The sequence below is a fragment of the Lonchura striata genome, chromosome 28, assembly GCF_050655825.1.
Source record: "Lonchura striata isolate lonStrDom1 chromosome 28, ASM5065582v1, whole genome shotgun sequence".
NCBI lineage: Eukaryota > Metazoa > Chordata > Aves > Passeriformes > Estrildidae > Lonchura > Lonchura striata.
In genome coordinates, this window is record NC_140730.1 from 5899112 (window position 1) to 5920395 (window position 21284).

Genomic DNA, 21284 nt, shown 5'->3' on the forward strand with positions numbered 1-21284 from the left:
GCTGGGCCCTCCTTGGGCTGGGGAAGTAACACATGGAAAAAAAAAGAAGTTTATTTATTTTCCCTTCCAAAACAGAGCAGTGGGGTGGGAGGGGAAACCCTGGACAGCCCCGAGCAGCTGCCTGCCCACACTGAGGCACATCCAGGGGCTGTGGGCAGCCACGGGTGGCTCAGGGCACAGAGGGGTGACAGGGTGGCCACGATGCCTCCGGCCCCTGACGCTCCCTCTGCTCCCTGGCCAACAATAGCCGCCTTCCGGCACAGCCCCGCTCACTTTCCTGTTTTCCCTCGGCCAGTCTTGGAGTGTGGGGCTCCACCAGCTCCTGGAGACCCCACGAGATTGTGGGTCCTGCTGGAACTCAGAGGTGTGGGGACAGGTGACACCTTGGGGACGCAGCAGGGAGCTCAGCATCAGTGGATCCTGGGGGCAGCTGGCACATGGGGAATTCGCTGCTGCCAGCCCCATGTTTGCACCCCTGGGACGCTGGATGTGATCAGGAGCAGAGAGGGGGCTCAAATGTATTGAAATTCGTGTTTCTCTGAAAAAACATTAGGAAGCCCTCAGTTGTGCTCTGTGAGCTGCCAGCTCTGGCTCTTTTCACTGTCCATGGACATGGGTGTCCCCACAGCAGGAGCCACCAGTGCAGGGACCTGGGGGCCAGGCTGGGCCCAGGGGGGGATTTTGGCTGGACCTTGTGCCCAGCTGGAGAGGGGGAGAGGGAGAGCCCGGGTCCTGTGGGGGAAACACGGGTGATGGGATGAACACGTGTGCGGGCACAAAACAACACATGTACGTGTGTGTGTGTTTGTGCAAACACCCCCTGGGCCCGTGCTCTGGCCTTGCACACACGTGTGTGGTTTTGTGCACATTCCCTGGCAGCCAGTTCCACAGGGACCAGCACGGGGAAGGGAAGCCTTGGGGGAGAGGAGCCTGTCCCGGTGTCCCCGTACTCAGTGGTGTCCCCGTTCCAGCCACACCCAGCTGGAAATCTCCCCTTGGGTGTGCGCTGAGTGTGTGACCAGCACAGGGGGCAAACACGCCAAGGTCACGCCAGGGCCACATGGGGAGCAGGGGTGGACACTGAGCACACGCTGGTGTGCACAGAGGGCACGGTGACAGGTGAGGAGCACGCAGGACACACGCAGGGCACACGCAGGGGACACGCAGGGGACACGACACACAGCCAGCACACAGCACACGTGGCACACACGGTGAACACGCTGCCACTGCCCCGGCTTCCCACACCATGACAGGGACCCCCGGGGCCGGGCGAGCCCCAGCCCAGCCCTGGGTGTCCCCCCATGCCAGGCCGGTGGCCCCAGGGCTGTGGGCCCCAGCTCTGCTGCCCTGCCACTCCTGCTCCATGACCTATGTGACCTACGTGACCTACGTGGTGGCGGGCACATTTGGGAATGCGAGGCTCCTCAGGAGCCCCAGGAGGGGAAGGGACCCCCCCTGTCCCCTGCGGACCCCAACAGTGGCAGCACCACCACGCAGCCCCCCAGTCCAGCAGAGCAGCACCAACAATGAAAGGCCGGGCAGGCCGCTGCGGGACGCAGGAGGAGCCATTAGAGCCTGGAAGAGCAGGAATTTCGGCAAGTTTTGGGAGGGGTGCCAGGACCCCACCTTGCTGACCCCACGCCGGGCTGGCACCGGGATTTGGGGCGAGGCACATCGGGGGTGCAGATGGGCAAGGGGGGTCCGGGGGTGTTGGTAGCAGTGAGGGGGGTCCGGAGGTGCCGTGGCAATAATGGGGGGGTTCCGGGGGTGGCGATGGTGACGACGGGAGGGTCTGGGGGGGGCCGGTGGCTGTGAGGGGGGGTACGGGAGCACCGGTGGTTGTCACAGGGGGGTGTCGTGGCTGTGACGGGTGGTCCGGGGGTGCTGTGGCAGTCACACGAGGGGTCCGGGGGTGTGATGGGGGATACGGGGGTGCCGTGGTTGTCACACGGGGGGCTCCGGGGTGCCGTGGCTGTCCCACGGCGGTCCGGGGGTGTGAGGGGGGGTCCGGGGGTGCCGGTGGCTGTCACACGGGGGGGTCCGGGGTGCCGTGGCTGTCCCACGGCGGTCGTGGCTGTGACGGGGGCTCCGGGGTGCCGTGGCTGTCACACGGGTGGGTCCGGGGTGCCGTGGCTGTCCCACGGCGGTCCGGGGCTGTGATGGGGGGGTCCGGGGTGCCGTGGCTGTCACACGGGTGGGTCCGGGGTGCCGGTGGCTGTCACACGGGGGGGGTGCCGGTGGCTGTCACACGGGGCTCCGGGGTGCCGTGGCTGTCACACGGGGCTCCGGGGTGCCGTGGCTGTCCCACGGCGGTCCGGGCTGTGAGGGGCTCCGGGGTGCCGCGGCGGCGGCGGGCGCAGCCAATGCGCGGGGCGGGCGGTGAAGTCACCGCGGTGCCGCAGCCGCCGGCCCCGGCGCAGCCGCTGCGCGCAGCGAGCGCGTCCGCGCCGAGCCCCGGCGTCACCGGCGGGGGGGACAGCGGCACACACGCGTGGGGAGGGGCTCCCACGGGCTCCCCGCGCCGGGAGGGGGTCCTGCTCCCGGCCCTGCTCCCCACAGCCACGGCTGGCCCGCGGGGACAGACGGACGTGACCCCCTGCCCTGCCCACACCCCCCCGGTGCAGGCCGGGCTGAGCTCTGCCCCACTCGTGACCTGAGTGGGGTGGGGGGCTCAGGGACCCCCACTGCCCTGCCACCAGGTCCTGAATGCGGAGGTGAAGTGTCCTTGTCCCGGTGCAGGGGGGTCCCCAAGAAGCGTCCCTGTCCCCATCCCTGTGCCCAAGTGTGTCTGAAGGGGGAGGGGGGAATTGGGGTGCCTGGGGGGGGAATTGTCCCCTAAAATAGTGCAGGGGGTCTGAGGGATGCGGGGATTGCCCTTCCCCACCCCTGCACCCTCAGTGGGTCAAATTTGGGGGGGACTGGGGGTGTCCCTGTCCATGGGTGCAGCACAGGGGGGTGACAGGGGGGTGTCCCTGTCCATGGGTGCAGCACAGGGGGGTGACAGGGGGGTGTCCCTGTACCTGAGTGCAGCACAGGGGGGTGGCAAAGGGGTGCAGTACAGGGGGTGCCAGGTATGGGGGTGCAGGGACCCTTCCGAGGAGTGTCCCCAGCCTCCCCCACACCACAGCAGGGTGCAGGGGGGGTCCCGGTCCCCGGAGCAGCACAGAGGGTGCCCCGGTGCATCCAGGGGGTACCCGAGGGGGGTGCGGCATCCCCAGAGGGAATCCAGGGGGGTGAGGTCCCGGGTGGGTGCCCGGGGTGGGGTGTGGGTGGCCCCGGGGGGCGTTTGGGGTGTCCCCTTAGGGAGGCTGTTTCCCCAGTGGGTGCCCGGGGGGGTCTTTGTGTCTCCAGGAGGAATTGGGATGTCGGGGGGGGCTGTTTGCGTGTCCAGGGGGGCGTTTGTGTCCCCCGGTGCTGCACGGGGGGCGTTTGTGCCGGGGGCTGGGGGCTCACGGGGGGAAGTGTTTCTGTCCCCGTGCCCGGGGCTCTGGGGGGGTTGTTTGCGTTCCCGGGGAGGGGGGAATGTGTCCTCGGGGGCGGGCACGGTTTGTGTCCCGGTGGGCGCCCGGGGAGGGGTTTTTGTGTCCCGGGGGGTGGCCGCGCTCCCCGCGGGTGTCCGGGGTGCTGCTGTGACCCTGGGCGGGGGTGTTTGCGTGCCCGGGGCGGCCCCGGCGGGGTGTCCCCGTCCCGGGGCGGGGCGGGGCGGGGCCGGGCCGTGCCTATAAAGGCGGCGGGGGCGGGGGCGGCGCGTCCCCCCCCGGCGGCGGCGGAGCGGCGCGGAGCGGAGCGGGCGGCGGTGCGGGCTGCGGTACCACCAGCAGCGGCGGCTCTGCGGGGCCGCGCCGGTGAGCCCGGCCCGGGGGGCTCGGGGGCGGAACCGGGCAGGGTCCGGGGGGGGCCGCAACCGCCTGACCCCCACCCCTTCCTCCTCCTCTCCCCGCAGGTCTCGGCCACCCCCCGGACTCCCCTCCGGCTCTGCCCGTCCCTCCGCCTCCCTCCCCCCATCCCCCTTTTTTTTTTATTTTGCCGCCCCCCCCTCATTTCTCCCAGCAACGCCGCCCCCCGCCCCCCCCCGCAGCAAGATGGTGCAGAAGAAATCAGAGATCCCGGGATTCCACCGCTCCTTCAAGGTAAGGGGCTGCTCCCCGCGCCCACGGGGATGCTCTGGGGGGCTCCGGGGCCGGGGTGCGCCCGCATCGCTGCATCCCCTGCCCGGGAACGGAGGGGGCCCGGCCGCTTCCTGCCCCACCCCCGACGCCCCCCAAACCGAGGAGCTCTGGGGGTGCTGCCACCCAAACCGTGCAGGGGGACCCCCCTGTTCCCTCGTCCCGGAGGTCGCGGTGCTCCCGGGGCTGGGTCAGTGTCTCCCCCCGTGCCTCGGGTGGGCGCTGGGATGCTGCAGCTCCCGCGGGGATCCCCCGCGGGTGGGTTGGCTGCACTTTCCCCCCGCCCAGTTGCACCCCTTGTCCTGGTCGGCAGCGATGTGGGGGTGGTCTCAGGGCTCCCCAGGCCCGGCCCGGCGGGGCCGTGCGAGGCTCGATGCCGGGATGCCCTGGGCACCCCAGCCCGGGCCCGTCACCCCCCGGCTCACCTGCCGCTGTCACCCCGGGGTGCGGGGGTCGCTGTGGTCCCGCTCCGTTCGGTTCCCCCCTTCCCGAGCCGCCTCCTGGCTGTGGGTTGGGGGGGTCCTTTGTTCGGTTCCGCTCCAGCTCCGGGGTGCGGGGGGCGTCCCCCTAACCCGCCCCCCCATGGCAGCGACCCCCGCTCCTGCTCGGGTGGCCTCTGGCCGGGGTTTGTGTCCCCCCGCGGTGGCTGGGGATGGAGGGGACACCTCGGCTGTGCTGATGGAGCCCGTGCGCAGCCTCCCATCCCCCAGACCTTTGTGTGGCAGTGCTGCGGCAGCTGGCAGGGCCCCCTGGTCCCCAATTGCCCCCCCAGTGCCCCCCCGTACTTGCCCTGCCCTCCCGCACACCCCGTGCCTCTCCCGGAGGCCTCGGCCCCCCCATCCCGCCGGGGCTCCTCCCGGGGGGCAGCAGCTGCGGGGCGATGCTGCGCTCCCCAAATCCAGGTTTTCAGGGGGAGGAAAGCTGGGAAAATGCAGCACAGGAGAGTTTTGGTCCCGGAGATCCAGAGTGGTGCTTGGTGGGGGGGTGCTCCTGGTGTGAACCTGCCCCCCCGTTCCGTGGGGACCCCCGGCCCCCAGGCTGCGGTAAACAGGCGCCTTCTGGGTGTTTCTGGCGGTGGCCGGGCTGGCCGTGCTGGGGCTGGCAGCCGGCCCGGGCACCGGGCGGGTTTGGGAACGCCGCTGGAGCTGCCACCTCCACCCAAACAGATTTCATAATCCTGGGGAGGAGGGGGCCCTTCTGCCCCTAGCACTGCCCCATCCCATGGGTGGCTGAGGGGAGCAGGAAGCAGGGGGTCCCCATGTCCCTTTGGGTGCCAGTGTGGTTCAGTGTGGGGGAAGGAGCGGGTCCCATGCCCTCCATGGATCCCGGGGCGCAGGAGGGTTTGGAGTGAGGCCTGATCCTGCTGGGTTGGGGGTATCCCACAGCTTGGTGGACACAATGTCTACTGGAGCAGGGCAGAGCAGGCTCCAGCCCCTGTGACCTTGCACGGAGCTGGGAGGACATGGAGGGGTGGCCCTGGTGCCCGTCTTGCCCTGTGACTTCTCTTCCTCCTCCTCCTAGCTCACTGTGGTTCAGGTTTGGGTGGAGATTTGGGGTTGGGTTGGTGTGGGTGGCTGCGGTCCCTCTCATCATCCCCCGTGTGCTGGCCTGGGGCTGGCTGGAGGAGTGACCCTGCAGCACCGTCCCCATCAGGAGATGTGGTCAAAGCCTTCCTGCTCATCCTCTGGCTCTCCCTGGAGCTCTGCTGTGCCCCACCATGAGCTGGGGTCCTGCACCACGGGGCAGTGAGCAGAATGTGTCCCAGGAGCCAGAGCACGCTGGGCTGTGTGTCTGTGCTGGGCTCAGGGTGGCAGCCGGTGGTGGCTGATCCAGCAGCTGCCACCTCACTGCTGCTCTTGGCTCCCACAGGGGCAAAACCCTTTTGACCTGGAGTTCGACCAGTCCAACCACCTGGAGCCCGTCTTCAACTTTGAGTGCCCGCCCCGTCCTGGTGAGTCGCTCCTCACGGGGCTCCTCCCTCCCATCCTGCCCCTGGGATTTTGGCCCTCAGGCTCTGGGGGCAGCCCTGGCGCTGCTGGAGGAGCTGTGGGTGGACAGGGATGGCTGACACAGGTGGCTTTGATCTGGCACAGACATGCCTTCAAGTCAACCCATCGACATCCCTGATGCCAAGAAAAGGAACAAGAAGAAGAAGCGCTGCAGGGCCACCGACAGCTTCTCCGGCAGGTTCGAAGGTGAGCGGGGCTGCTCGGGCACCCAGGGGTTCCCCTTGGCCTGGGGCAGGGCTGGGCCCTCCTGGTGTCCCAGGCTGTGTGCAGTGGGGCCGGCAGCTCAGGTGACCTCTCCCCTGCCAGATGTTTACCAGCTGCAGGAGGAGGTGCTGGGAGAAGGGGCCCACGCCAGAGTCCAGTCCTGCGTGAACCTCATCACCAACAAGGAGTACGCGGTGAAGGTAAAGCTCCACTGCCGGGGCTGCAGAGCTGCCCTCCTCCCACCCCCTGCCTCAGTCTCCATTTCTGCCCTCCACATCTGGGGCTCTCCCAGCTCCCAGGACCATCCGGTGCTGGCCCAGGACTGTGGCTCTATGGGCTGGAGGGAAGGCAGAGGGACAGGGATGTGGCAGGGGTGATGGCACACCGATGTCAGCCACCATCCAGCTTGGGGTCTTTGGTGACCCCCTTAGCCACGCTCCTCTCTCTGTCGATGGGGCCAGGCCAGAGACTAAACTAACACTTGGGATGCGTCTGGGGACTTGGGGCAGACAGGGGCATGTGGTGCTGGCAGGGTGCTCAGCCCCTGCTCACTCCAGGGAGGTCTCTCTCATGCGGGTGCTGGAGGGGGTTGGGGTGAGCTCTTGGCATCAGGGATGGTGTCCCGTGGCCCTGCACCTCACAGACTCTGAGCCGTGGCATGTGGGCTCTGGGATGGGCCCTGTGTCCAAGATGCAGCCAAATACTGGGAGAGCTTTGCCTCCCCTATCACTCCATGGGGCCCTTTGGGTGCCCCAGATGGGGAACTGAGGCAGCAGGGAGGGCTGTGGTGGTGGAGCGCTCTGTGTACCCCAAAGGGCAATGACAGCACCCATCTGCCCCATCCCCGTGTGGGGTGTCCCCCTGCCCACCCTTGGCACGGCCAGGGTCAGCGCCCAGTGGGGCATAGGGCCCTTGGCCGCGCCGCTGCTCAGCGTCACGTGGAGCTGTGCTGGCCCCGGCCCCGGAGGGAGCGGCTTGGCACGGCCGCTGCCGCTTGGCACCCGCGCCAGAACAGCCTGTTCTGCTGCCTGAGCCGCGCCCGCCCCGCGGTCCCCGCGCCGCAGGGGCAGCAGTGCCCCGGCCCCTCCCTGGCACCCCCTCTTTGCCTTCCAGATCATAGAGAAGCGCCTGGGACACATCCGGAGCAGGGTTTTCCGGGAGGTGGAGATGCTCTATCAGTGCCAGGGACACAGGTACGGCAGCGCATCCCCCGCTGTGGGCACGGGGAGCGGGCTGAGACCCGGCTGATGCTCGCGGCACCCGTGGGCCACAGCCAGGCCGCCCTCTGCCCACGCTCCCTCCCCTTGACCCCGTTGGCCACGGTGGAGCATCCGCAGGGGACGTTCAGTGGTTTGCCATGACGACAGGGCCTCGGTGGCCAAGTTGGAGCCGAGCCCCTGCTGCTGAGCCGGGCTGTGTGGGGCGGGCCAGCGAGCCAGGAGGGGCTGTGAGCAATTAGGGAGGAGCGGAGCCGGGCGCTGCAAGCCCCTCTCCCTCCTGGAATTCGGCCAGGGGGGCCCTGGCCGTGTGGTTTCAATCATTGCAAGCCCAGTTTTCCCATCCTGCATCCCTCTCGGGGTCCTGTGTTGGATGGGGCTGTGGGGGGACCCCAGGAGGTGTTTTGGGGGGATGCTGGACTGATGCCATGGTCCCTGCAGGAATGTCCTGGAGCTGATTGAGTTCTTCGAGGAGGAGGAGAGGTTTTACCTGGTGTTTGAGAAGATGAGGGGAGGTGAGTGCGGCCCTGGGGGGGAGGGAGCTGGGGCACCAGGACCCCCACGAGCCCCAGCTCTGCTCTCACCTGGCCACAGGCTCCATCCTGACCCACATCCACCGGAGACGCCACTTCAACGAGCTGGAGGCCAGCGTGGTGGTGCAGGATATCGCCAGTGCCCTGCACTTTCTGCACAACAAAGGTGAGCTGCGATGCCCCAGGTGCCACTGAGGACACCCTGGGGTGCGCTGGGCCCTCCCGGGGGTGTCACTGCCTCTCCCACCCTCCTGCCCAGGGGACAGTGCCCGTCCCAGCACGCAGGGTCAGGCCCAGCTGCATCACAAGGCTTTTTGTGGTGCAGATCCTGTTCCTCCAGTCTGGTTGGGATCTGGGCCCAGCAGCAAGTTTTGCCTTTTGCCAGGGTGCAGGCAGTGATTTGGGGTGGGGAGGGAGGGATCCCTGTGCCACCCCCAGACTTTACACTATAGCAGTCTTGCAGGAGGGGGATTTTTACCCTCATTGGCTCTTTTGCCCCCAGGGATTGCACACAGGGATCTGAAACCAGAAAATATCCTGTGTGAGAGCCCAGACCAGGTGAGCGGGGAGCAGCCAGGGTGGGTGCAGGGTGTGCTGCCTGGGGGGGTGGGCACAGTGGGGTGATTCCTCAGATGGGGGGTGCAGGAGGGGCCTGCCAGGGACACATTCACACCCCCCCCCCCAGGTCCTGCCAGGGACACACACACACCCCATATGCCACAGCACAGCGTGGTGTGAAGCATGACACAACCCGGCATTGAGCAGCTGTGGCTTGAAAACACGGCTGTGGTCCCCGGGGGGCTGCCAGCTCTGGTTCCTGGAGGATGCTGGGGGGGTCACCGACCACTCCTTCCCCCCTCTCCCCAGGTCTCCCCAGTGAAGATCTGCGACTTTGACCTGGGAAGCGGCATCAAGCTGAACGGCGACTGCTCCCCCATCTCCACTCCGGAGCTGCTCACCCCGGTAAGCGTGCGAGCCCCCCGCGTTGCGGGGTCCCCCCAGCTGCCCTGCAGCCCGCAGGAGCGGAGCTGCACCGACACCCCTGCTCGTCCCCCGTCCCCGCCCGCCGTGGCAGGGAGATGCGGTTACATAAGGCGGGGGGGCCGGGGCTGGCGCGGCGCCCGGGCTGCCGTGAGCCTTAGCAACAGCCCGAGCAGCGCGGCGGCTGCGCCGAGCCCGCGGGGCTCAGCCGGGTCAGCACCGGGCGGGGGGCCCCGCTTCCCCGGCTCCTGGGCGAGGGGCGGGGGCCGAGCCTGCGGGGCTGCGCTGCGGGCTGGGCACGCCGAGAGCTCCCGGGTGTCCCCGTGCCGCACAGATGCCACCTCCCGCAGAAAGCCGCGCTCCCCTTATCGCCAGCCGCGGGTGCCCCCCGTGCGGGCACCGCCCTGCACCCCGGTGTTTCGGGGGTGCGGACGAGCCGGGCAGGGCGGAGCGGAGCCCGTGCGGAGAGCGCGGCCGGGGCGGCGGCCAGAGCCCCCCAAACCCCTCCTTCCTCCGGGGCGGGACCCGAGCTCCCGCGGTGCCCCGAGTTTCCCCGTGCTCAGCCCATGGGCGGCCGCTCCGTTCCCACCGGGATCGAGCTGCGGGTGTTGTTTTCTGCGGTGGCATCAGCTGCTGGGGCCGGAGAGGCCCCTCGTCGGGAGGCCTCTCTCGTTACGGGGCGATTATCTGCTGGCTGCAGCTCTTTTCTCCCCTGGTCACGGGGCCTGTGTGGGCTGCGGGTCATGCGCTGGAAAGCCCCAGAGTCCCCGGAGCGATAGGGGAATGGGGCCGCCGGCTCCGCGCTGCGTTAACTCCTCCCGCCCCGGACCCTGCGCGGCAGCTCCGCCCGTGCCGGCCGGGGACCCGGCGCGGTCAGGCGGAGGAACAGGCACGGCCGGCTCGTCCCACCGTGTCCTGCGGCCGCTCCCAGGCTCTGGGCCTGCCCCGCGGAGCCGGTTGGGTGGTGACAATGCTGTGGGTCCTGTGGGTCTGGCTCTGCTGTGCCGTGGGGGGTTGCACCCTTTAGGCGTTATTTTTTTTTTTTCCTTCGGGGTGGCAGCTGCTGTTGGGTGACCCCAGAGAGGCGGGTCTGTGGCATCCTCTGTGGTGGGAAACCCAGCAGGGCGATGTGGTGGGAGCAAACCTGGGGAGCGCCCTCCATTCAGAGGTGCAGCCCCGGAGATCTGGCAGGACCCTCCCAGCCCCCCTGCCCCTTGGGTCCCCACCCTCGGGGCTCACCCTGTGCCCCTTGGGTCCCCACCCTCGGGGCTCACCCCCTGCCCCTTGGGTCCCCACCCTCGGGGCTCACCCCGTGCCCCTTGGGTCCCCACCCTCGGGGCTCACCCTGTGCCCCTTGGGTCCCCACCCTCGGGGCTCACCCCCTGCCCCTTGGGTCCCCACCCTCGGGGCTCACCCCGCCTGTCCCTGCAGTGTGGCTCAGCCGAGTACATGGCCCCAGAGGTGGTGGAAGCCTTCAACGAGGAGGCCTCAATCTACGACAAGCGCTGTGACCTGTGGAGCCTGGGTGTCATCCTGTACATCATGCTGAGCGGGTACCCCCCCTTTGTGGGCCACTGTGGCTCTGACTGCGGCTGGGACCGGGGCGAGGCGTGCCACACCTGCCAGGTGAGTGGGGGACCCCAGCAGCGCCCAAACCCACCCCCAGTTTGGCTGCAGCACTCATGGCTCAGCCCCTGTTATTTCTCCCCCTGCTCAGAACATGCTCTTTGAGAGCATCCAGGAGGGGAAGTATGAGTTTCCTGACAAGGACTGGGCACATATCTCCTTTGGAGCCAAAGACCTCATTTCCAAGCTGCTGGTGAGAGATGCCAAGAAGCGGCTCAGCGCAGCCCAGGTCCTGGAGCACCCTTGGGTGCAAGGGGTGAGTGCTGGATTTCCCCTCCCCTCTCTCTGCTCCCGATATCCGGGGTGGGGAGCACCTGTCTGCACAATCCTGGCTCTGACTGGCTGCATTTTGTTTGCAGTGTGCCCCAGATAACACCCTGCCAACCCCCATCATCCTGCAGAGGTGAGTGTGGGTTGCCCTGGGGCCCCTGCCAACCCCCTAAATCCTGACTCCACTCAGCAGCACTACTATCTGTTCCTTCTGCTTTTTGGGGGCTCTGCCATGACTCTGTGTCTGGACAGCCCTGCTGCTTTGGGTTTGATTTTGGTGTCTGGCATGGCCAGCATGTGAGGAGGGACACCTGGATATTTGATTCTGACCTCCCTCCAGCCCCCCACACCCCCCCTGAGCCCGTGCCTCCCCTGCAGGAACAGCAGTGCCAAAGAGCTCACCTCCTTTGCTGCTGAGGCCATCGCTGTCAACCGCCAGCTGACACGGCATGATGAGGACGAGGAGGAAGAGGCGGAGGAGGAAGCACGACCCATCATCATCAAAGCTACCTCACGGGCCATGCAGCTCTCCCCTCCCTCTGAGTCCAAGCTGGCCAAGCGGCGGCAGAAGAGCAGCCTGGCCAAGGCAGTGGCCTCTGGGCAGCACCTGGTGGCCCCGCTGGTCCTGGTGGCCGACCAAGCCTGAGTGGTGCCCCTCACACCTGCTGTACCCCATGTCCCCCCTTCTCCCCCTTTCTTTCTTCTCCTTTCCCTCCCTGACCCCACTGTTTCTGGCTAGTGACAAGATCAGGACTCGTCCCTGTGGCTGGTTTCCAAGGTTTTGCTGATCTTGTAGGTCTGGGGGTGGGAGGGTTTGTTTAAGATCTTTTTTTTTTTAAAGATATTAAATCAAGTGTGAGGTTGCTTCACCCAGGGCACACTCAAGGACATCTGACAGACACACGGACTTTTGTTTCCCAGCTCTTGGTTTCTCCTCTGACATTTTTCCCCCTCCCTGACACCAAAGGACTCTTTGTGTCCGCGGCTGCTTTGACGATTTCAGCTCATTTCATACTGTGAACAAAAGACCCTCGGTCGCGTTTTCAACAACGGGAGTTGCGTTTTAACCTCGTCCCTCCCCTCAGAGCTGCAGGTTTCTCTCCAGTGTTGGGGGAGATCCCACAAAATCCCCTTCCTGGGGGTCTGGAGGCACCTCCCGGGTGTGGGGACCCCCTCTGTCCTGTGCTCGGGGGCGTCCCCAGCTCGGCTCCAGGGGGACACAGTGCAGGGAACTGCTCGGGCTGGGGAGAGATGGTGCCAGCAAGGGAGCAGCACCCAACCCACCCTCTCTCCTTGGCCTCCTGCTTCCAGAATAAGCTATTCACCCCTTTTCTTTTTCTTTTTGCCCTTTTTTTTTTTTTTCTTTCCTTTTTTAATTACTGTTGGTTTTAAACTGCCAGCTGTGCTTCTCAACAGGGCATGGAGAAATGTCTTCCTTTCCTCCCACGCTCCGGCTGGCGGCTCCCTGGGGGCTGCATGGGCATCCAGGGCTGTGCTCTTGTGCCAGGTCAGGTGTTGCACCCTGGGTTTTGGAAGGGCTGGTGGTTGTGCCCTTGGGGATGTGCATGGGGGATGAGGTGTTCAGGGTGGCCAGAGCAGCCAGAAACACTGTCTGGGAATTGTGTGCTCTGTGGAAAACAATGACCCCCTTAAAAAGCATCAGGACCTGCTGCAGGACAGTGAGACCTGCCGTGGCTTCAGGCTGGCCCCGAGGCTGCCGTGGCAGGAGGGTCGGGGGGCACAGAGGGTGCCCAATGCTCCAGGGGTGCCAGTGGGTGAGCAGGCAAGCTGGTAGCAGCACCCAAAGGCTAGGGCACAGGGGAGCAGCCTGGGAGCAGCTGGGGATGTGGGGCTGGAAGATTTGGGGTCAGAGCAGCAGGGTGTTCAGCAGGGAGAGCACTGGTGTGGGTGGTTGTGCATGTGCATCCCTGTTTACGTGTGTTCAGGCGTGCACGGCGTTGTCCTTTCCTTGGAGTTTGCTTCAGGGTAGGAAGGACTCGGGGTGCTGAGGCCCTTGGCTTGTTTCTGGGTCTGTCCAGGGGAGCAGGGCGTGTGCTCGGGCCAGACCAGCCTCCAGATCCCCCTGACACCCCCTGCTCCCTGCCACAGGCACTGCTTGGGGTTCTGCCACCAAGCTGTGCCCGCTGCCAGCCCCCATCCTACTGGGAGGGCAGTGCCCCCTTCGTAGCCTCCTCCTGTCCCTTCTCACTCAGTGCTTTGAGCTTCATATTTTGCAAAAGCAGCCTTGGCCCATCGTGCACAGGTGTTAGGGTTTGGGAGCTCTGAGTTGGGAAACAGACTTCCCTGGGTCTTCAGCTGATGACAGTCACTGTCTCTGGAAAAAAAAAAAAAGAAAGTTCTCCTTTTTATTTTAAGACTGCTGACAGCAATACTATGCAATATATGTTGTTTTTTGTTTCAGGGAGGTGTGTGTGAGTTATCTTGGGAGATGATGATCTTGGGTGTTGATGGAGTTTAGGCCAGGGGCCATCTTCTCTCACCCTTCCCAGCCTTTCTGCTGACCCAGGGGGCTGAGGAGGGTGACTCCATCCCCATCCCACCCCCAAAACTGTCTCGCATTTGTGATCTCCTTCTCCCTATGTGTTCCCAGTCCCACTGTGCTGGGTGGAGAGGAGCAAGGCAGTGGTGAGGGGAGACCCTCCCTGCAGGCACCAGGACACCCTGGAGAGGCCTCCTTTAACAAAAACAAAAAAAAATCCATCTTGATTGTACATTGTTACTTTTTATAGCTTATTTTGTTTTATCAGTTGTAGATAATTCCTTGTTGTCTTATATTAAGAAATACTTGAATGATGTACAGTACGCGATGCCTTGAGCTGGTATTGTGAAGCTATCGTTGATGCTGCACGCCGCAGCCTTTTTTAAAAAACAAAAAAGTCATGGGAAGGCGATGGCAGGGGGATGTCTCCAAAATGTATCTGTCCCACATGCTGCTTTTGTTGGCAAACTGAGTTTCCCTTTTTCCCCCATGATAAGAGCGATCTCTTTTATATCTATGTGTAAGTACACCACACACTGGGGAAGGCCTGGGTGACCCTGCCTGTGTCCCGTGGGTGTCCTCGGCCGGGGATGTGCAGCCAGAAGATGCTGTGGGAGTTTGTAGGAGTTGGAGGATGTGCTGGGAGCATCTGAGCTCGTCCCGGGCTTGGCTTTGCATTTTGGGTGGGGTTTGGTGTGGACCCGGTGCTCCTGGCATGGTACTCGGGGGTGTGACCCAAGGCCGGGTCTGTGCATTGGTAGAGAATCTTGAAATGCCTCTAAGAGCCAGGAACTGACTGGAAAACCTCCAGCCTGGCTGGTGGCAGTGCTGGGCACCCACAGGTGCCCTGGTGGGGCAGGCATGGCTGGGGACACCCTTGTGCCAGGGCCAGACGTCCCCTCCCCGCTGCCAGCACCTCTCCCGGGGCGGTTTCCAGACAGATGCTCCCGTGGTCCAGCACCAGCGACCCCCTCTTGCCAGCACTCTTCTTCCTCCTCTTCCTCTTTCCAAACTTTCCCCCTCCATAGAGCATCTATCTTGGAAACCAATTTCAAAAATTTTTCTTTTTTTTTAAGCTGGAAATGTTAAGTGTTTTCGCTTCCTCTCCTTCCCCCCCACCCTTCCTCCAGCCAACTAACTCGACTTAGAACTGGTTAGAAACGTTTACTGTGAAGCTAACTCTTTTTTATCAAACCAGGAGAAACTTTCTCCACTTTACAATTGATGAAGACTGCCAAAGCTGGTTCAACAAGAGTCACGTTAACGCACTGTTGGTTTGTGCAACAGCAGCCACTGCTCAGGGGCTGGCTGGGAAATAAAAAAGAAAATATTAAAAAAAAAAAAAAAGACAAAAATACTAAAACAAAAAAAGAAAAAAAAAACAAACACACAAAAAGAAGCACTTTACTGTATGTACCAGGTGACCTGATACAGCTGAATTGAAGTTTTCCTTTATAACAATTGTTGATGCCAGAATTTTGTATTCTGTTTTGTAAGAATTTAATAAAAATGCATTGAGACCTATATGGTGGGTAGGTGGCTGTGGCGGGGGGGGGCATGTCGGATGGGGAAGTGGGTGGCACTCCATGCAGGGGCTCCTCTCCCCAGTATCCTTCCCAACTCACTTGTTCCTTCCCAGCCTGCTGCTGGCCCGGGGGGCTGGGAGTGCGGCTGGGGTGGGGTGCCAGGAATAGGGGCTGGCAGGGGCTCAGGCCCTGACTCACTTTTCCCAGCAGGATGGTGTGATCCTCGCTATCCCAATGGGAACCGGAGGTCATGGGGCAGGGCTGTGCTCCCTGCCAGCTGCACCAGTGGCTTTGGGACTGCCCTGCCACCCCCAGGGACGCTCCTGGCACATCCCCCCAACCCCTCCATGGGTCAGGAGGCAGAGGGGGACACTGAGGGCAAGAGGAAAACATGGTGGGATAGGGAATGTAGTGGGGACTGGAGGCTGGAGATCAGGGTGTGGGGAAAAGACTGTAGAGGCCCTGCTGAGCTTTCTTACATGGACAAGGCAAGACATTGTTGAATTGAAAGATTAAAAATCCTGACTTCTCCAGCCCTGCTGCTATGCTGGGGAATGGAGCTGGATCCCTCTGGATACTATTGTCATGGTGCTGCTGCCCTGGCAGAACCCCATCCATGGCAGCCCTGGTTTGGGGAATGGGCTGTGGGCTCTGCCATGGACCAACTGCTGCTCCCAGCTCTGAGCTGAGAGAGCCTCACTGCAGTGCTGCTGAGAATCCAGGCTCACTGCCTGGTAAATGCTGCAGCTGCTTCTTGCAGCATCTGGATCAGGATGGCTCCAGAAGTCTCCCTTCCTTGACTGTTCCAGGATGGCATGTGGTGAGAACAGAGCTGGGGTTCCCTTCATGCTGAGGATGAGGAGCATGTCCCATCCCATGCTGCTGTTCCTGCCTCTGTTGAACAAAGCCATTGTTCCCTCCTGGGCCTGGGGCCACCAGCTGGTGACCCTGGACATTTTAGGAGCATCCAGCTCTTTGCTCTTCCTCTCTTGCATGTTCTTTCACCATCACTGGGCCCTCAGCTGTGTGCTTCAGAAATCGTTCCCCTCCTGTCTTTTGCTCAAGAGCTATCCTGCAGACAATCCTTTCAGGATTCTAGGTGGATCCCAGACAGGTGTGTCAAAGGCAGCTTTGCTGCAGATGCTGGTTTAACTTCAAATCTCTAAAATTCCTTCACATGGTCCCTCTTCTCCCCATTTCCCAATTTCCCGAACCCCAGAAAGCGCCTGGTAGTTGGAAACCATTCCTGAGCACGTGCAGAGAAGGGCAGCTCTGAAAATAACCCAGCGCTGGGTTAAAATAACCTGTGCTGCTCTGGTGCCTGAGCATCAGCCCAAAATAGGCTCCGCCGGGATAAGGGCGCTATAAATACCCTGGTGTGGATTTGCATTGGAGAAAAGCCCCGCAGCGGAGCAGGGCGATGCCGCCCGCACAGGCCCAGGGGGAAGGGGCCACTGCAGAGCCACCGGGGTGGCCTGGCTGGCGCAGGGTCAGCCAGGTTTGGGTGACGTGGTGGCTTGGTGCCAGCCCGCCTGTCTTCAGGATTTAACGGAGCATCAGGTCATGGTTGGATCTGAGTGGCCACAGCACTGGGGTGGCTGGTGGGGTCACACCTGGCTTCAGCAATGAGGCAGCTGGGCAGGAGCAAAGATGAAGTGTCCTCAGTATTTTGGGTCTGGGCCCAGCTCTGCTGGTGACAAATGATGGTCTGGGTGATCAGCCAACACTTTGATTCTATGTCTGTCCAAAAAATCACCCTGGAGTGAGTAACATGCATTTCCTTGGACCAGACTGCTCTCCTGAACCATCAGTGAACCCCAAACTGGCACTGGGCAATGCAGAGGGGAAGGTGTGAAATGTGTTTTGATGCAAAACAGCTGCTTTGGATAAAAAAAAAAAATTTAATTTTCCTTTTGGTGCTTTTAAAATGCTTCCTGTGATGGGGCAGAGGAAAGAACTCCTGTGCATTCTGCAGAGAATCATGTCTCCTATCCAGGCAACCCAAACCAACCATCCAGGGTGATTTTTCTGTAGTATGTGCCATTTTGGTGTGATTTTGACTGGTGTGTGCAGGTTCTCCCTCTGAAGTCATCTCAGGGAATGAGTGCTGTGCACCCCAGCAGAGCCCAGCACACAGGTCTGGCCCTGCCTGTGTTTCCTGTGGCTGCTCCCTCTGCACCAGGAGCCTTGGTGGCACAGCATGGCACCTCTGTTTCCTTCACTGCTGGAGAAGGCCTTGGTCAGCCTTGTTTGTGGTTTTGGATGGTGAAGTGTGGATTTTGGAGAGCCATGGGGTTCACTTCTGGCTTTCCCACAGTATTCCAGCTCCGGGTGGAATTGCACGGGCAATTGGAGCTGTGGTCAGTCAGCGGGAGCAGAGCAGGGTCAGGTTTTCCCAAAACCCAGGAGACCTGTCCCATGGCTGGAGTGGGCCCTGGGCCTCGTGAGTCACCTTCTCACCTGGCTGGAGGTTAAGATCAAGGCTTGGTGCTAAGGCACGGGTTTTGGCAGGTCCCACTTTGCCCTCCTCTGGCTCACACCCAGGAAGTCTCTGTCTTTGCCATGCAGTCTTCCTCGGAGCTTCCTTACATCCTAAAATGCCTCCTCTGAGGTGAGCTGCTCAGCCAGGGGAGAGCTCCATCTGCCTGGCTTTTGCTTGGAACATACCTTTCTAGCCTTTGCTTGGAGCACACATTCTAAATGTTCTTTTCTGCCTTCATGAGGTGAAGAAAGGCCAGATGTTCTCTGCTATCCAGCTCTGAGCACTCTGGTCTCTCTGGTTTCATTCCAGCTGCTCATAGCCTTGTGAGACCCTTCATGTCCAGCCCTGGATGGGGTCAGCCTTCATCCCACCAGCTGAACCCCAGCGATTTCCCTGCCCAGTGTTACTGCTGGGGTGAGGCTTTTGTTCACGTCCACCACTGTGAATGGCCCAGCTAAAACAGCGCTGTCTTTGCCCAGTGCCTGATCTCTGAAGGAATCTGTTGGCATCCAGACCCAGAAATAATGACGCCGGGCCTTTTATAGGAGTGTTTGTTCCCAGGTTTATTTTTGGGATGGTAAAGTCTCCTGTATGACACTCATCTTTTTATTCCTCTGGTCTAACACACCACTGATCACCACGGTGTTGGTGCTGGGTCGCTGCAGCAGACCTGTCACCCCATCCCACAGCGCCATGGTGAGTGTCCCACACAGATCCATTATTCCCCAGATCCACAGCTGTGTTTCCTTACACTGCTCTGGAATTAAGCCTCTGGCTCCTGCCACAATGCAAATCACCCTGATTTAATTTACCATGGGCTGAATAACCAGGATGTGCCAGATGCAGGGTGGCAGGGCTGGCACGGTGAGCATGGCACAGAGCAGGCTGGTGGTGCTGGGAAGATCAGGACTGAACGGGTGCAGAATCCTCTCAAGTGATGGAGAAGCACCCGTCCTCCCTGGCAGGCACACCGACCCCTCGGAGGCACCACAGTTTGTGGAGGATGAATTTGCTGGGATTTTGGAGCAGGGAATGCTATGGTGAAGAAACATCAGCATGCACCACCAGCATGGGCTGGATGATCCTGCACCTCCCAGGCAGGGCGGGAGCCTCTCAGTGGCACTCCTGGAGCTGGGTAAGTGCGGGATGACACAGGCAGTGACCCCCCGGCGCCTGGGACGTGCCGACAGCCATTCCTGCCAGCCATCAGCCACGTCCAACCATCCAGCCGGGCACAGCGAGCCTCCAGCTCCCTCTAATGTTTCTGTCCCGAAAGGAACATCCGCAAGCAGGACAGGCCTGAGCAGCGGGCGGGCGGGCGGCCAGGCTGCACGGCCCCGAGGGAAAAGTGTGACGCTGAAATCTGTGGAAGCAGCTGGGCTAGAAACGGGGGGAGTGATGTGCTGAGGAAATGGTGTTAAAGAGTAAAGGATGCAGCGTTTTAACAGAGAATATGGCTGTACCGAATGCCTGGTTATTATTACTAAATGAAAGGTTTCACAGGAAAAATGACTGTTCCTCTAAAATATACTATTTCTAATACTATAAATAATACTCTAAAATGCTGTGTTTCCAGCCCTGAAGTGTTCAAAACACATGTGGTGATATGGTTTAGTGCTGAACGTGGTGGTGATGCTGAGGTAACAGCTGGACTTGATCTTAAAAATGTTTTCTTATATTAATGATTCTATGGTTCTCTGGTTGTCTGATTTTATAGGCTCCTAGTCATGCCTGCCTACACTGGGATTGTTAGGACAAGAGCTCTGCATAGGAGTTTCCCAAACATGTCCATGTGAAATGCAGCTTTAAAAATGCAACAAGAAACCTGACAGCACAGAACGCAGCAGAAACAGGTATTGATAACATGATACAAAGGCAGGTTGGACTCTCAGTCAAAATCAGCGGTGTAGCAGCACTGCTGTGTCTGGCCATAGTGGCACATGGGGAGATCCTAGAGCTGTGTAAGCATTGAAATCTGGAATGTCTGGAAGCATTGAATCCACACAAACAACACACAATGCACACAAACAGCACACAGTCCACACAAACAGCATGTCTCTGTGTGCTACAGAAGCTGTAATGCCAAGGCACAGGAAGCAGAAGGGGCAGCCAGGCCATCTCCCCTCTGACACGTGGACTCACGGACCACAGGCCTGCTCCTGACTGGGTGTGTGTGCAGCACAGATCAGGGGATGGATAACAGAGAGAGGGGGAATGTAATTACCCTGTGAAGAATAACTCACTTTAACGGTTCAGTTACTGAGATCACAGCGAGGCAGTGGCACAGCCTCTTAATTAATCTTCTGCTTTGCAGCCGGCTCCTGACCCCGCGCCATCTCCACCTCGCGCTGCCTGGCGAGGAGATGCCATCAGTGGGGACAACACTGGCCAGTGGTTTCTGGCTGAGCAGGTCCAGCAGGAGCAACAGGATATGACCAGGTGAGGACCAGGGTGCTGTGGCTCCTGGGTTTGTGCAGGGCAACACCTGTGGTGGGCCTGGTAATGTGGTGTCCTGTGGCGCTCCAGGCCTGTGTCAGCAGCAGCAGCCAGTAACTCTGATTATTGTGAGGAATTGCTGGTCATGAAGCAGGGGCCTAGGGATGCTGGAGGCCTGAGTCTGCTGCAGAGGAATGGCTGGTGTGTGAGATCATGAAGGGAAAACCCCCAATTCACCTTCACCTCCATATGGCCCAAACCTCCCTGGCTTCTCACCCCCAGCACTGACCCCCTTCAGCCCCTTAACTCTCAGCCTCTTCTCTGTGAATTACACTCCCATTTCTCATCCCTTCACAAACTGCTCTCTGGGCTCCCTCATCCCTCATCCTCCTCAGAATAACCCCTTTCACAGGGATGCTCCCCTTATCCCTCAAAATTGCCCCTCAGAGATTGCTCCCTTTTGACCCCCCTCACGTTGCTCCTTGGGGAATCACCATTATCTCCAACCTGTTTCTCAGGGATTGCTTCTGTCACTCCCCCGCACTGCTCCTCAGGGAAGCTTATCCCTCAAAACTGCCCCTCAGGGATTGCTTCCCTCACCTCCTGCCCCGCTCATTGCTCCTCAGGAAATCACTCCCTTTTCCTTGTTTCTCTTCCTTTCACCCCAGGGTGTGCCCTCATCCTCCTCAGGGATCACTCCCTCATCCCCAAAACTGCCCCTCAAGGATTGCTCCTCTTGCCGCCCCCTCCACGTTGCTCCTCAGGGAAATGGTCCCTTATCCTCAAAACTGTCCCTCAGGTTTGGCCCCTCATCATCTTCAGGGATTATTCCCTCATGGATCATCCCTTTACTCCCCGTCAGGGATCACGCCCTCATTCCCCAAAACCGTCCCTCAGGGACTGACCCTCGCTGCCTCAAGGGTCGCCCCCTTTGTCCCCAGACTGTCCCTCAGGGATGGTCCCCATCCTCTTCGGGGCCCAGCCCTTCAGGGATCACCCTCTTACTCTCCCTAAGGGATCGTCCCCTCATCCCCCACACTGTCCCCAGGGATCGCCCACCAAAATTGCCTCTCTCATTCCTCCACACTGGTTCCCCAGGGTCTCATCCCCTCTTGGCCCAAAAGTGCCCTTCAGGGATTGCTCCCATCTGCTGCTCGTCAGGGAAATGCCCCCTTACTCTCAAAAGAGCCCCTCAGGGATCGTCCCTCAGCCCCCCTTAGAGATCGCCCCCTCATCTCCAAAAGTGCTCCTCAGGGATGGACCTTCATCCTCCTCAAGGCTCGCCCCTCAGGAACCATCCCCTCCGGCATCACCCCCTCACTCCCCCTCGCATC

General features: G+C 61.5%; 1 protein-coding gene across 1 annotated transcript; it reads left to right on the forward strand.

Moving 5' to 3' along the window:
- The first annotated feature begins 3751 nt into the window (after positions 1-3751).
- Positions 3752-15030, forward strand: MKNK2 (MAPK interacting serine/threonine kinase 2). The gene is made up of 14 exons (XM_077788779.2): positions 3752-3845; positions 3944-4130; positions 6036-6117; positions 6260-6361; positions 6482-6579; positions 7493-7572; positions 8038-8111; positions 8191-8295; positions 8632-8687; positions 8997-9092; positions 10542-10736; positions 10828-10992; positions 11096-11139; positions 11385-15030. The coding sequence occupies exons 2-14, from the start codon at positions 4083-4085 to the stop codon at positions 11650-11652; spliced, it is 1413 nt and encodes a 470-aa protein (XP_077644905.1). The 5' UTR covers positions 3752-3845; positions 3944-4082; the 3' UTR covers positions 11653-15030.
- The last annotated feature ends 6254 nt before the right edge of the window (positions 15031-21284 follow it).

Coding starts and splice junctions, on each gene's coding strand:
- MKNK2 (XM_077788779.2), top strand. CDS start 4,083: ATGGTGCAGAAGAAATCAGAGATCCCGGGATTCCACCGCTCCTTCAAG. Junction 6,580..7,492: donor ACAAGGAGTACGCGGTGAAG/GTAAAGCTCCAC, acceptor TTTGCCTTCCAG/ATCATAGAGAAGCGCCTGGG. Junction 8,112..8,190: donor GTTTGAGAAGATGAGGGGAG/GTGAGTGCGGCC, acceptor ACCTGGCCACAG/GCTCCATCCTGACCCACATC.